Source organism: Gouania willdenowi, unplaced genomic scaffold, assembly GCF_900634775.1.
Source record: "Gouania willdenowi unplaced genomic scaffold, fGouWil2.1 scaffold_41_arrow_ctg1, whole genome shotgun sequence".
Taxonomy (NCBI): Eukaryota; Metazoa; Chordata; class Actinopteri; order Blenniiformes; family Gobiesocidae; genus Gouania; species Gouania willdenowi.
Window position 1 is genome coordinate 22,698 of NW_021145180.1, and position 12,679 is coordinate 35,376.

Below are 12,679 nucleotides of genomic sequence, written 5' to 3' on the forward strand. Positions count from 1 at the left end.
TTTTTCTGGCAAATTTACATAATATGTTAAATATTTTAAATACATGGTGTAAAAAATGGAGACTGACTCTAAATAAAGATAAAACACAGATCATGTATTTTAGGAAAAATCATGACTTGAGAAGTAATTATAATTATATATATGGCCTGTCTTAGTTTATACAAGTTCATACAAGTTCCTAGGATTGATCTTTAATGACTTTATGAGTTTTCAAGAGGGAACAAAGTTTTTGGCTGAGTCAGCAGGAAGAGCTTTGGGCTGTGTGAGAACAATGACTATAAAATACAGTTGTCATGTTGACAGTTGTTACTGTTTTATTTTGAGGTTTTGGGTCGACTCTCAATACAGTATCTACTGACAGTTCTTTTGGTTTTATGTGATATGTTTTTATTTGGTTTCACTGTTTGTTTTGTGTGTGCGTGCGTGTTTATGTTGCTTTTTATGTAATATTGTAAATATTTGTATTTAATATTGTCATTTATTATTGTAATGAAAATGAAGGAGACCCCAGTCAGAATAGTTCCCTCAAAAAGTCAGGAGCTAATGGAGCTCAATAAAATCAAATGAAATGAAATTAAATAATTTTTATTATTATAATTTTTAACAGAAAATACACATTTTAAAATCCCCATATATTTAATGTTTTTATTTGTAAATTTATCACAGTCTCTCTCACATACCCCCTGCAGTACCGTTGTGTACGCCTAGGGGTACGCGTACCCCCATTTGAGAAAACCTGTAATAAATAAGATTTTAGTTGACTAAATCTGTTACAGATATAATCGACTAAAAAAAAAACCATTAGAGTTTATTTATTTTTGAAATATTCAGTTACTGTTGATCAACCTGATATATGATGGTATTAATGTTTGTAAACACAGACAGATTAGATGTGATCAATACGTTTGATCACATGATCACATGAGTTCTGATTGGATTTCAGCCGAGGTGACCAAATAGTGTAAATATACATATATATATAATAGTGTATAGTTTAGTTTTTATTAGTCAGTGAAGATATTAATATAAGTTGATATAGTTTTTGTTAACATGTATTTTTATTAAATTATTCATTGTTTAGTTATTGTCACTTTAAAAACTTTAATCAACAAAAACTATGATAAAATGTTTAGTCGACTAAATGAACAGTATAAAGTGCAAACCTCCATCAAGCTCTGAACCTCCTCTTCACAGATATTATCAGTTATCAATGATCAATGATCCTGATCATGGTACCATGATCATTAACACTATAAAGGCTTGGAACCACATTTATATCTCATTAATAAACATCCAGTAGGTCACAATGTATGGACACACACTTTAAAAAAAAAAAGAAAATAAATCAATGAAATGCATAATCTGGATCTGATCAGGATGAAGCTCAGTGGGATCATTGATTAACCACCCAATATAACTGAGTCACATTTTATACAGATCCATCAATTACAAACCCAGATATGAATTATTATGATGAGAGATAGACATTTTTTATCTTTGAAACTGATCAGAATCAGTTTATTGATCAGGAGTCCCTCTGGCAGCAGAAATCTTTCCTCCTTGGTGGAGGTAATAAAGCAGATGAAGTGTACGGCAGAGGTTTGAATTCTGTCAATAATGTGATGATTATTATTATTAATAAATGAATGTCTTTCTCCCACAGACTGAGTTTCTGTGGTCTCTCAGAGAGAAGCTGTGCAGCTCTGTCCTCAGTCATCAGCTCTCAGTCCTCCAGTGTGAAACATCTGGACCTGAGTAACAATGATCTGCAGGATTCAGGAGTGAAGCTGCTGTGTGAAGGACTGAAGAGTCCTCACTGTAAACTGGACTTTCTCAGGTCAGTGGATCACATGTTCCATCAACATTGTCCTCACTGCATGAAAACTGAGATTATCCACCCTGTGAATGTCTGATAATTCCTGTAAACGCCCAGGAATATCAGCAGTTCACTGTGAAGTCCCCCCACCCCCACTGTGAATGTTTTTCTATAATTAGCATTTCAATGTCTAGCCTGCCTGACTGAAACTAACCAACCATTGGAAGAAACCACAGACAGTTCAGAAGTAAAATCACCTGTGATTGGACAGAAAGTCCCTCACTCATTGGTCACCGTTGGGATGCATGGTCATATGCCCCTCCCATTTTTATTATAATACAAATAATAATAATTACTATTAATGATACTAATAATTATTATTGCTAATATTATTTAGTGAGAACATCACAATAACAGTTTATTGAGAATAAGAGACACAGGAGGAACATAATGAAAGTAGAGCTTTATTTATTAAAAATATAACAAACTTTACACTGTGTCCCTTTGTCTGGGTCACACACTAAAACTTGAACTCTTGGCAGCTTCAGGGTCATAAAAAGATGGAGCAGGTCTTTTGGGGGGTGGTCCATAATGCAGTCTTTTGTGGTGGGTTGCTTGATATTTGGGCTCATTTTCCAGTTTGTTCTGTAATGTTGAACACAGAGCAGAAAGCTCCAGGCTTCTGAAGGATGGAGACCATAATATATATAATAATAATAATCTGTAACCATGGGTAGCCTTAATGTGTCATTTGTGGCAATGCATGGAGGCTCCTGACTGCTGGTCCATTTATATTCTAGTTTACAAATGACAATTTGCGTACCCCTAGGGGTACCGTACCCCATTTTGGGAACCTAGGTTCTATGTTGTTAACACAACAAAATATTATGTGTGTGTGTGTGTGTGTCAGCCGTTTTGCTTTTCCCTCCAAAATGTCACATAATAAACCACAATGTACAAAAATACAAGGAATAGATGAAGCTTTGCTCTGTGCACATGCTCTGTGTAACATCTGTTCTGTTGTCTTTATAAATCTGACCCTCTTCCTCCTCTGTCTGCTGTGAGCTGAACCTTTAATGGCTTCTGTTTGTGTCCAAAGGTCTGGATGACTAAATGTGAAGTTCTTCCAGACTGTCTCATAGTATGTCTTACATGATACTGGGAAAAAGAAAGGCAACAGGCATAAATAAGTAAAATAATAACACCACAAACAACAAAACAGATTATTTTCCAGATTAAAGTTACTTACATATAAAGACTCCAGTGTCCACTTTACACGTCTGGACTTGTAATGAGAGTTTACATCAAAGTCACAGGTGAATTATGGGACGAGCTCAGTCTGTCACAACAAAAAAATAGTGTCAGATACATTTATTTATACTATTTTATATTAAAATCTTACCCTAGTATGTGTTCATAACACTTTTTGTTTCCCTCTGAGTTGTGTAAAAAAACAATATTTAACTGCAATAAATCATTTTCTCACTCTTTTCTTTCAAGCATCAAATATGTGAGTCTTAAAGTTGTATTGAGCTAATCTAAAGCTAATCAAAGTGTATAAATCAAACTACATAGAACAGTAAAACATATTTTAAACACATTACAGGAAAATACAATAAAAGACAAGAAAAACATAGCAAATACTTCAAAAGCTGTACAAAACTACTACAAAAATGAGCCAAACAACAACAGTATTACACAAAATAACTCACAATAAAAACAACAACAAAAAAACACAAAAAGACAAGAAAAACACAAAAAATGACTGCAAACCCATAGTATTAACAAACAAGCAAAATCACTACAGAAATACACAAAAGTGACTTTAAAAAACACAAATTGGAAAAACAAGTACATATTATAACTCCAAAAAAACATACATTTTACAGTAAAAATACACAAAAGGACAAAATAAATGCACAAAATGTCTTTCCTGTGTTAACGCTCAAATTGGTCATTATTCTAAATTCGGACTGGAAGTCACATTTACCTAATTCAGATTTAAATTTAATTCAGAATAAAATATATTAGGAATTAAGTGTTTACAAGGTCAGTTTGAAGAGGAATGAACTTTTATTCTGCTTTAAAGAGGAATTAAAGCTCCATACAAACATGTTGGCTCTCAGAGACTTGTGTGTCTTTACAGTAGAGACAGTCCTGATTTACATTTATATAGATCACAGTATGGTCATTTACATGTGAAAACCTTACCCAGTCCTAGAAGCTGGGGGGAGACTTTCTCACCTTGTGCTGTGAGTTTACGACAATTCCTGGCAGTTATCTGGAGCTGACTGGAACTTCCTGTTTACTCAGAGTTAACGGCAATTTACAGTGACGGAAACTGACGGAAATCCCACTTTTCATGCAGTACCTGTTCCTCATCTCCTCACTTGTTTCCTGAGTTGTGGATGTTTTTCTGAATCCAGTCTGGCAGGTTGTGTCATCACAGAGGTGGGCGGGGCTTCTCTGGCAGCAGCTTTGAGCTCCAACTCCTCCAGTGTGAGAGAGCTGGACCTGAGCTACAACCATCCAGGAGACTCGGCAGTGAAGCTGCTCTCTCAGAGACTGAACACTCTGAGGTGAGACACATCACAGCAGCTCATCACATGTTCACATCAATCCCCATCACATGTGTGACAGAGAGCTGTATCAGAGGCACTAAAGGAGGAGGACTGGGACAGGTTAGAGGGATGAAGGACAGAGATAAGAAGGTAGTGAGGAGTGAGGAGAGGCTGATGGAGAACTATGAGGAGCTGATGAAGGAATGAGAGAGAAGATCAGAGGAGGTGGAACCAATCAGTGAGGATTGTGTTCATACAAAAATATAAATATATCTTATGAAATTACATTTTAATCTTTTCTCTGACACAAGTTATCAAGTCAAAAAATTAGGGATGAACCGAAATGTGAATTATTGACTGAAAACTAAAATAAATTTCCAGCTCTGAATGTAACTACCCACTAAAATTAAAACTATGCAATTGTATAAATCAAAACTAATGCTTCAAATAATCAATCAATAAAAGGTAGGGGAGGGGATTTTTTCCAGATACACTTTTTAAGTTTTTGGTTGAAATTTTCTTAATGTTCTGACAGAAATGAAGATCTTATGAGCTCTGAAAAAGGAACAAAGAAAATCCATCATGTGTAGCAGCTGTAAACCTGTAAAAACGTTGACCAATGAAAAAAGATGGTTCGTTTTTTTATTAACCAAAACGCATCATTGGTGACGAACTTAAAACAGAGTTTTTAGTCACGTTTTTGAACATACAGTTTATAATGATAAAGTTTAGTGTTTACTGACTGCTGAATGAGACGACGTAGATTCTACACAATACAAACAATGAGCTTAGATCCACTTCTGCAGCAGCAGTGCTAATGCATGTGAGTGAGACAGAGCACAGAGGGGAGGGGGGTAAGCTACATTCAAAATCATGCTAGCTTTAAAAAAAACATCAGGTTTCTGAGCAGCACTTTGGACTCTTTAGGTGTGTAAATCACTGCCTGTGTTTGCTCCTGCAGGGCGGACCATGGAGGAGAGCAGTCAATCAAAGCTGGTGTGAGGAAGTGTAAGTGTGTGTGTGTGTTCATTCAAAGTGTCCTCATGAAGCTCTGAGTGAATGAACATGTCAGTGATACAGAGACAATGAAGCATCACATGATCAACTGTTGTTTCTTTGTGTCTCATCAGATTTCTGTCACATTCACCTCGACACAAACTCCATCAACAGAAACCTCAGACTGTCTGACAACAACAGGATGGTGACATGTTTGTGGGAGGAGGAGCTTTATCCTGATCATCAGGACAGATTTGATCACAATCAGGTTCTGTGTAGTACTGGTCTGACTGGTCACTGTTACTGGGAGGTGGAGTGGAAAGGATATGTTTCTATAGCAGTGAGTTACAGAGGAATCAGAAGAAAAGGAAACAGTTATGATTGTTTGTTTGGATTTAATAATCAGTCCTGGAGTCTGAGATGTTACAGAGGTTTTTACATCTTCAGACACAATAACATAGAAACACCTACCTCCTGTTCCTGTGGTTCCTCTGGTAGAGTAGGAGTGTATGTGGACTGTCCTAATGGACGTCTGTCCTTCTATGAAGTCTCCTCTGACTCTATGACACTCATCCACACCGTCTGTACCTCCTTCACTGACACTCTGTATCCTGGGTTTAGATGTTGGTCCTATGGTTCCTCAGTGTCTCTGAGTCCTCTGTGAGACAGACAGACAGACACACAGACAGACAGACGGACAGACACATAGACTGATAGACACGCAGACAGACAGTCAGACAAACACACACACACACACACATAGACAGACAGACAGACACACCGACAGACAAACAGACACATAGACAGACAGACACATAGACTGACAGACAGACAGACACGCAGACATACAGACAGACAGGCAGACAAACACACACACACACATAGACAGACAGACAGACACAGCTACACAGACAAACAGACATGCAGACAGACCGACAGCAACACAGACAGACACACACAGAATGACAGACACAGACACACAGCTACACAGACACACAGGCAGGCAGGCAGAAACATTGACAGACACATAGACTGACAGACAGACAGACACGCAGACAGACAGACAGACAAACACACACTAACACACATAGACAGACAGACAGACACAAACAGCTACACAGACACACTGACAGACAGACAGACACAGCTACACAGACAGACACGCAGACAAACACACACACACACACCTACAGACGGTCAGACACACAAACAGACAGACACACACTGACAGACGGACTCTTAGACACACAGACAGACAGACACACAGGTAGGCAGACACGCAGACAAACACACACATACACACACACCTACAGACTTTCAGACACACAGACATACACACAGGCAGGCAAAAAGACGGACAGACAGACAAACACAGCTACACAGACAGACAGACACACACACACACACACACACACACACACACACACACACACACACACACACACACACACACACACACACACACACACACACACACACACACACACACCTACAGACAGACAGACAGACATACCTACAGACAGACAGACACACACACAGCTACTCAGACAGACACACAGCTACACAAACAGACAGACAGACACGCAGACAAACACACACACACACACACACACCTACAGACAGTCAAACACACAGACAGACAGACACACAGGCAGGCAGACAGACAGACAGACAGACACGCAGACAGACAGACAGAAGGCAACACAGACAGACACACACAGAAAGACAGACACAGACACACACAGAGACAGGCAGGCAGAAACATAGACAGATAGACAGACACACCAACAGACAGACAGACACAGCTACACCGACAGACACACACACAGCTACACAGACAGACAGACAGACAGACAGACACACACAGCTACACAGACAGACACACCGACAGACACACACAGCTACACAGACAGACAGACAGACAGACACAGACAGACAGATAGACAGACAGACAGACACAGCCACACAGACAGACAAACACACAGACAAACAGACAGACAGACACACACAGCTACACAGACAGATACACACACACACAGACAAACAGACACACAGCTACACAGACACACACACACAGACAGACAGACACACAGACAGACAGACAGACACACTGACAGACAGACACACACAGCTACACAGACAGACAGACAGACAGACAGACAGACACAAAACAGACAGCCACACAGACAGAGAGATAGACAGACAGACAAGATGACTGACTTCCTGTTTGGTTTTGGGCGGGGTTATAATGTATCTTTTTGCTCATCTTGTGGTCAATAATACATGTAAATTTGATGTGAATCCATTGAAAAATAGCAGAGATACATCATTTAGAATGTGACGTCGAAGGATTTTACAGTGACATTATAGGCCCCTCCCACTGATCACAGCCTGTTTTTTCTATCAGGACCTGTTCCCATCTTATAAGATTCATCCAACACTATTTTGAAGTCAACATGACATATCTTCTTTCCGGACGCCTAAAAGTGGCGCCATCTGAGAACACAAAGTATGAGGTCACATCTGTCTCATGTTCTTCTTTTCCACAAAAGTGAAACTGTTCCTAATTCACATGTTTTATTATGAATGATGATAAATGTGTACAGAATAAAGCAGATGATGTTAGTCCATCACCTGAGGATTATAGAGGGGATACATTTTCTATCAGGCACAGTGAGACAGGCTGAAATCCTTTGTATCCTCCTGATAACATGTTCTGGTCCACAGTCCTGTATCACCATGTGTCTGTGTTGAGAATGTCTGAATAAATGCTATGAAGTTATGATGATCAACAGAGGCTGAATAAAAAAATACACCATTATCTAAAGATCAGATCTCCTGTGTAAAGGAAAGTGAGTTACATCAACAACTACTGTTGGCAGTGCTGCAGTAAGTTCATCAGAACATCATTGAGTGAAAAAGGTGGATCTGAGTCTGACAGTGTGTTCAAATGTTCACAGTGGTGTTGATTTTACTGTATCACAAGTTGGACACATTGATCTAAAGACTGAATTACAGCGTGTTTGAGTCTAGAACCCAGAGAGTATTTAGCTAACGTTTAGTTAGCAGGCTGGACACCTAGCAACATTACACTTTCATAGAAAATGGAGAATATAACTTGAGCAATACTTGATCTACAGAATAGCATTATTATTATTATTATTATTATTATTATTATTATTATTATTATTATTATTATTATTATTATTATTATTATTATTATTATTATTATTATTATTATTATTGTTGTTTTTATTATTATTATCAAATTATATATCATTTAGGGGTCTATTGTGTCTGCTTTATAGGTATATATGAGTTGTTTAATGTGTATTAAAGGTAGGGTTGGTAACTATCTCCAGATACACTTTTCAAGTTTTTGGTAGAAATGTTCATTATGTCCGGACAGATGTGAAGATCTTATGTATTCTGAAAAAGAAACGAAGAAAATCTGTCAACTGTAGCGTCTGTAAATCTGCAATAACTGCGACCAATGGGATTTTCACGGTTCGTTTTTTTTCAACCAATCACGTCTCCTGGTCTTTCTGCTTGTTCACGGCCCCGTGCGTGCACGAGCGTACATTAAAAAGAGCATCACCGTTGTTAGCGGAAGCCCGGAAGTAGACAACAGAATGGCGGAGAAAGTACCTATTCCACGTTTACTGGTAACGTCTTGCCCTGCTAAGAAGGGCAAGAAAAGAAAGACATTTTTAGAAAAAGCTGCAAAAAAGAGGTCTTTGGATTTAGCGAGAGGAAAGACAAAAATCTGCATCGGAACATCTTTTGAACGATGGCGACAATTGAAGGAGGACCTGAAAACTGATGCTATGGTTGCTGAATTACTTTTGCACAGGTAAGGTTGTTTTGTTGCCTGGGTGATTGTGTTATCTTTTAAAATAGTGGAAGCAATTCAAGCTATTTGTCATATTAGATCTGTACGTAAGGCAAGGGGGGGGAGGGGGGATCTTATGTTGTACTCTGTGTCATCCAGATGAGAGAGCCCTTGATTGTCTTCCAGGCTCTCCTTTGAACTCGTTTTATTTCCTGCAGGCATTCTGCTGCATTAAAAAATAATGCATTTCAAATCAAGTTTAACATATGCTGATTACTTTCTGTAATTCTGTCATTTTCACAGAGATGATCTTTTCTCCTTTGCTGGAGTCCAGGAGTTAGACATTAGTGGTCCCGAAGAGACAGCTCTTCAGCAATTGGATTCAAGGTATGGTAATTATAATTATAATTTTTTTCCATTTATTTAAAAAAAATGCACGCTGCTTTACTTGCATCACAGTAACATGTCATAATATCCCTCAATTATTGTTCTTTGCCTGTGTATTCAGTATGCCGTCCCAGGACCTAAACGTTGAGGTTGGAGCTGATGAATTTAATGACATTCAGAACTCCATGTAAGTTTCTTTGTTGTGAGATGATTTTACTTCTCTGTTTATAGAAAATTATGTATTGTTTGAATAATCTATGAATGTATATTTTCTACCAAAGTATTGACTGGGATGATAGCACTTGGTACCCTGATAAAGAGTCAGAGTCTTTGTCATCATCAGAAGAAGATGTAACCAGGGAGGTCGACTCTGACGATGACAGTGAAGAATCAACCTACAAGCCTCGTATTTGTGTGAGGTATGAACAACTACATCTTTCTGTACTTGTTCTCACAATAATGTGTTTTTTGGGAGGTGTAATTTTCATAGCTACTTTTATTACAAGAGGACTGGTGGTGCTCTCAACAGTAAAATTTGCTTGGATGCTCTTCCTACAATCAGCATGGAAGACACTGTGCATGATGTTTCAGCCAATATCCCAGATCCTACCGACACAGACCTTCACACATTTCCAGAGTCATGTAAAGTTATGGTGGAGGATGATATTATTGGTCATCCTGCTTCTATCACATATCATGACAGCCTGAAGCAGCTTGCTGAGTATCTCTACCTGTAAACATGTGTCCTGGTAAAGACTCAAAGACCAAGCAAAAGTGAATGGAAACTGGCCCATTTGAAATCAATATAAAGTCCAGGGGAACAGCTGCTGTAATTGAATGGGTAAGTCATTTTTTGGGTTTTTTAAACGTATATGTTTTTCATATTCATATTTGTTGTTTTGTAATGTGCGCCCCTTCCCCCTCCACAGAAATGTCCTTTTGGTCATACAGTGTGGAAATGGTGTTCCCAGCCCACTTTGAAATATGGGATGCTAGTTGGAGACTTCATGCTGTCTACTAATATACTACTATCAGGCAACAACTATGCCAAGATATCCCTGTTATTCAAGTTCATGAAACTGGGGATGGTGGAAAGATCAACATTCTTCAGGGCTCAGGAGTCCTACTGTGTGGACACTATAAAGGAGTTCTGGAGTGAGAAGAGGGCCGCAATCATCACCCAGCTTCAGGCAAAAGTGCCTGTTGTCGCCTTGGGTGAGTTTGACACACACACACACACACACTGAAAAATGCTTTACACCTGTGGTTCTCAATGGCTGGGTTTAAACCAAACATAGGTTGTGGAGCCATTTTGATTGAGTCATGAAAGAGTGCCTGCAAATAAATCTATGTGGCCAAACATTATTTATACTGATTACTGACATTTCCCCTTGCAATGCCACCAACTTGTCATTTTTGTTGATCATTATACTGTTTGAAATGTTGAAGAAATACGGATCCACGATTGTTATTAAGAACATAGAATGGGTCCAGATTCTTGACCATTTGAAGACCACTGATATATTCTATATAATATAACTGTTTTTCCAAGACATTGTATAAGACTGGCAGATGCATTGTGATTAAAATAAATAAATAAAAATGTAGACATAAAAGTGAAGGAGTGAGTTATAAATCAAAATGGATTAATAAAATGTAGACAAAAATTCAGTTTTTAGTTTACTGGTGTTTGGCTCCTTTCTGATTCAACTGATTTTTTTACTCTCTTTTTGTTATTTCCCCCAAAAGGTGATGCTCGCATGGACAGTCCAGGTTTCTGTGCACAATATTGCACATATTCTGTCATGGACAATGATTCCAAACAGATCATGTCTATTATCAACATTGATAAGCGAGAGACACTGCAAAATTCCATAATCATGGAAAAGGAAGGCTTCATACGAGCATTTGAGACACTGCGTAAAGACCTCCAAATCGTAGAAGTCTGCACGGATGCTCATACGCAAATATCAGCCCTCTTCAGTAATTGTTTATTTCTTTTATTTTTTTGCAACATCACTTGCATTGTTATGCTTTTAAATTGATTTGATTTTTAAACTGGATATATATTCTTTGAATTTTTTTCCTACAGGAAAATATATACAAATATAAAGACATTGGCATGGGTCAAAGTGCTTGAGCAAAAAAATTAATACGGTAATTTCATAATCCTTCTGGGTGGTATTATTGCTGAATCGCTACACAATGTTTCCTCTCATATATACATTTGTTATCCCATTTTTATTTTTTTTGCTCTTGTTCAAGGCTGGGCAGCAAAAGGAGTGCACCATTCTGCAGACCTGGAACATGGATATTTGTAACCACTTTTGGTATTGTTGCAAGACTGCAGATAACCCTGATCAATTTTTTTGTAAGTATAATAGAAGTGCAATTGCATCGACCTAGAAACCTGATTGTATTGAGAATTTTTGTGAATATGACCTCATGCCTCTTAAATTTGTAACTGGTTTTACTCAGGACATGTGGACTGGACTCCTCCACCATGTGACAGGAAAACATTCCTGGGCCTTGGGTGCCTGTCATCATGGCCTCTTGATTGAAAACAGTGAGAAGGAGTTGATCAAGAGCCATTCAGTTGCACACCAGAAACTGTCATTAATTGTTTTGGATGGACGCTGGCTGAAAAAAGTCCACAAATATTTAAACTTCAGGTATATCAGCACGTCTATGTTCAACTTACGGATTAGTCCTCCAATTACTTTTTGTAATATAAATATAATACTTATTATATTATGTGTCTTGAATTTTATATTACAAAAAAGTAAAGCAAATGTATATGGTTTAAATGTGTTCTCAGGTCAACTGCAGAGCTGGAGTCCTTTCATAATCACATACTCATGTATGCAAGCAAGCGCTTCAGCTTCTCCCCACCAGTTTACGCAGCTCGAGCAATGCTGGCTGGCCTGGACTACAACTACCACATCCACAGACTACCAAAGAAGAACAATGATGGCTCCATTCAGTAAGTCGTATTAGAGTTACACTCATATTTGAATAAAAACACTCAAAGGCCATAAGTGGAGACAGATCTAATAAATAAATGCACCAAAGTTGTTTACATTTTTG

The 12,679-nt window shown here is 38.2% G+C and overlaps 1 protein-coding gene across 1 annotated transcript in view; it reads left to right on the top strand.

The window, feature by feature from the left end:
• The window catches only part of LOC114460292 (uncharacterized), a gene marked incomplete at its 5' end in the record, with an annotated part of 28,902 nt that extends 22,574 nt beyond the window's left edge, over positions 1-6,328 (top strand). The window contains 5 exons of the mRNA XM_028442227.1: positions 1,664-1,837; positions 4,243-4,395; positions 5,339-5,385; positions 5,508-6,068; positions 6,313-6,328. Coding sequence (XP_028298028.1) covers positions 1,664-1,837; positions 4,243-4,395; positions 5,339-5,385; positions 5,508-6,037 — 904 coding nt within the window. The remainder of the gene's footprint in view (positions 1-1,663; positions 1,838-4,242; positions 4,396-5,338; positions 5,386-5,507; positions 6,069-6,312) is intronic.
• Positions 6,329-12,679: the final 6,351 nt, after the last annotated feature.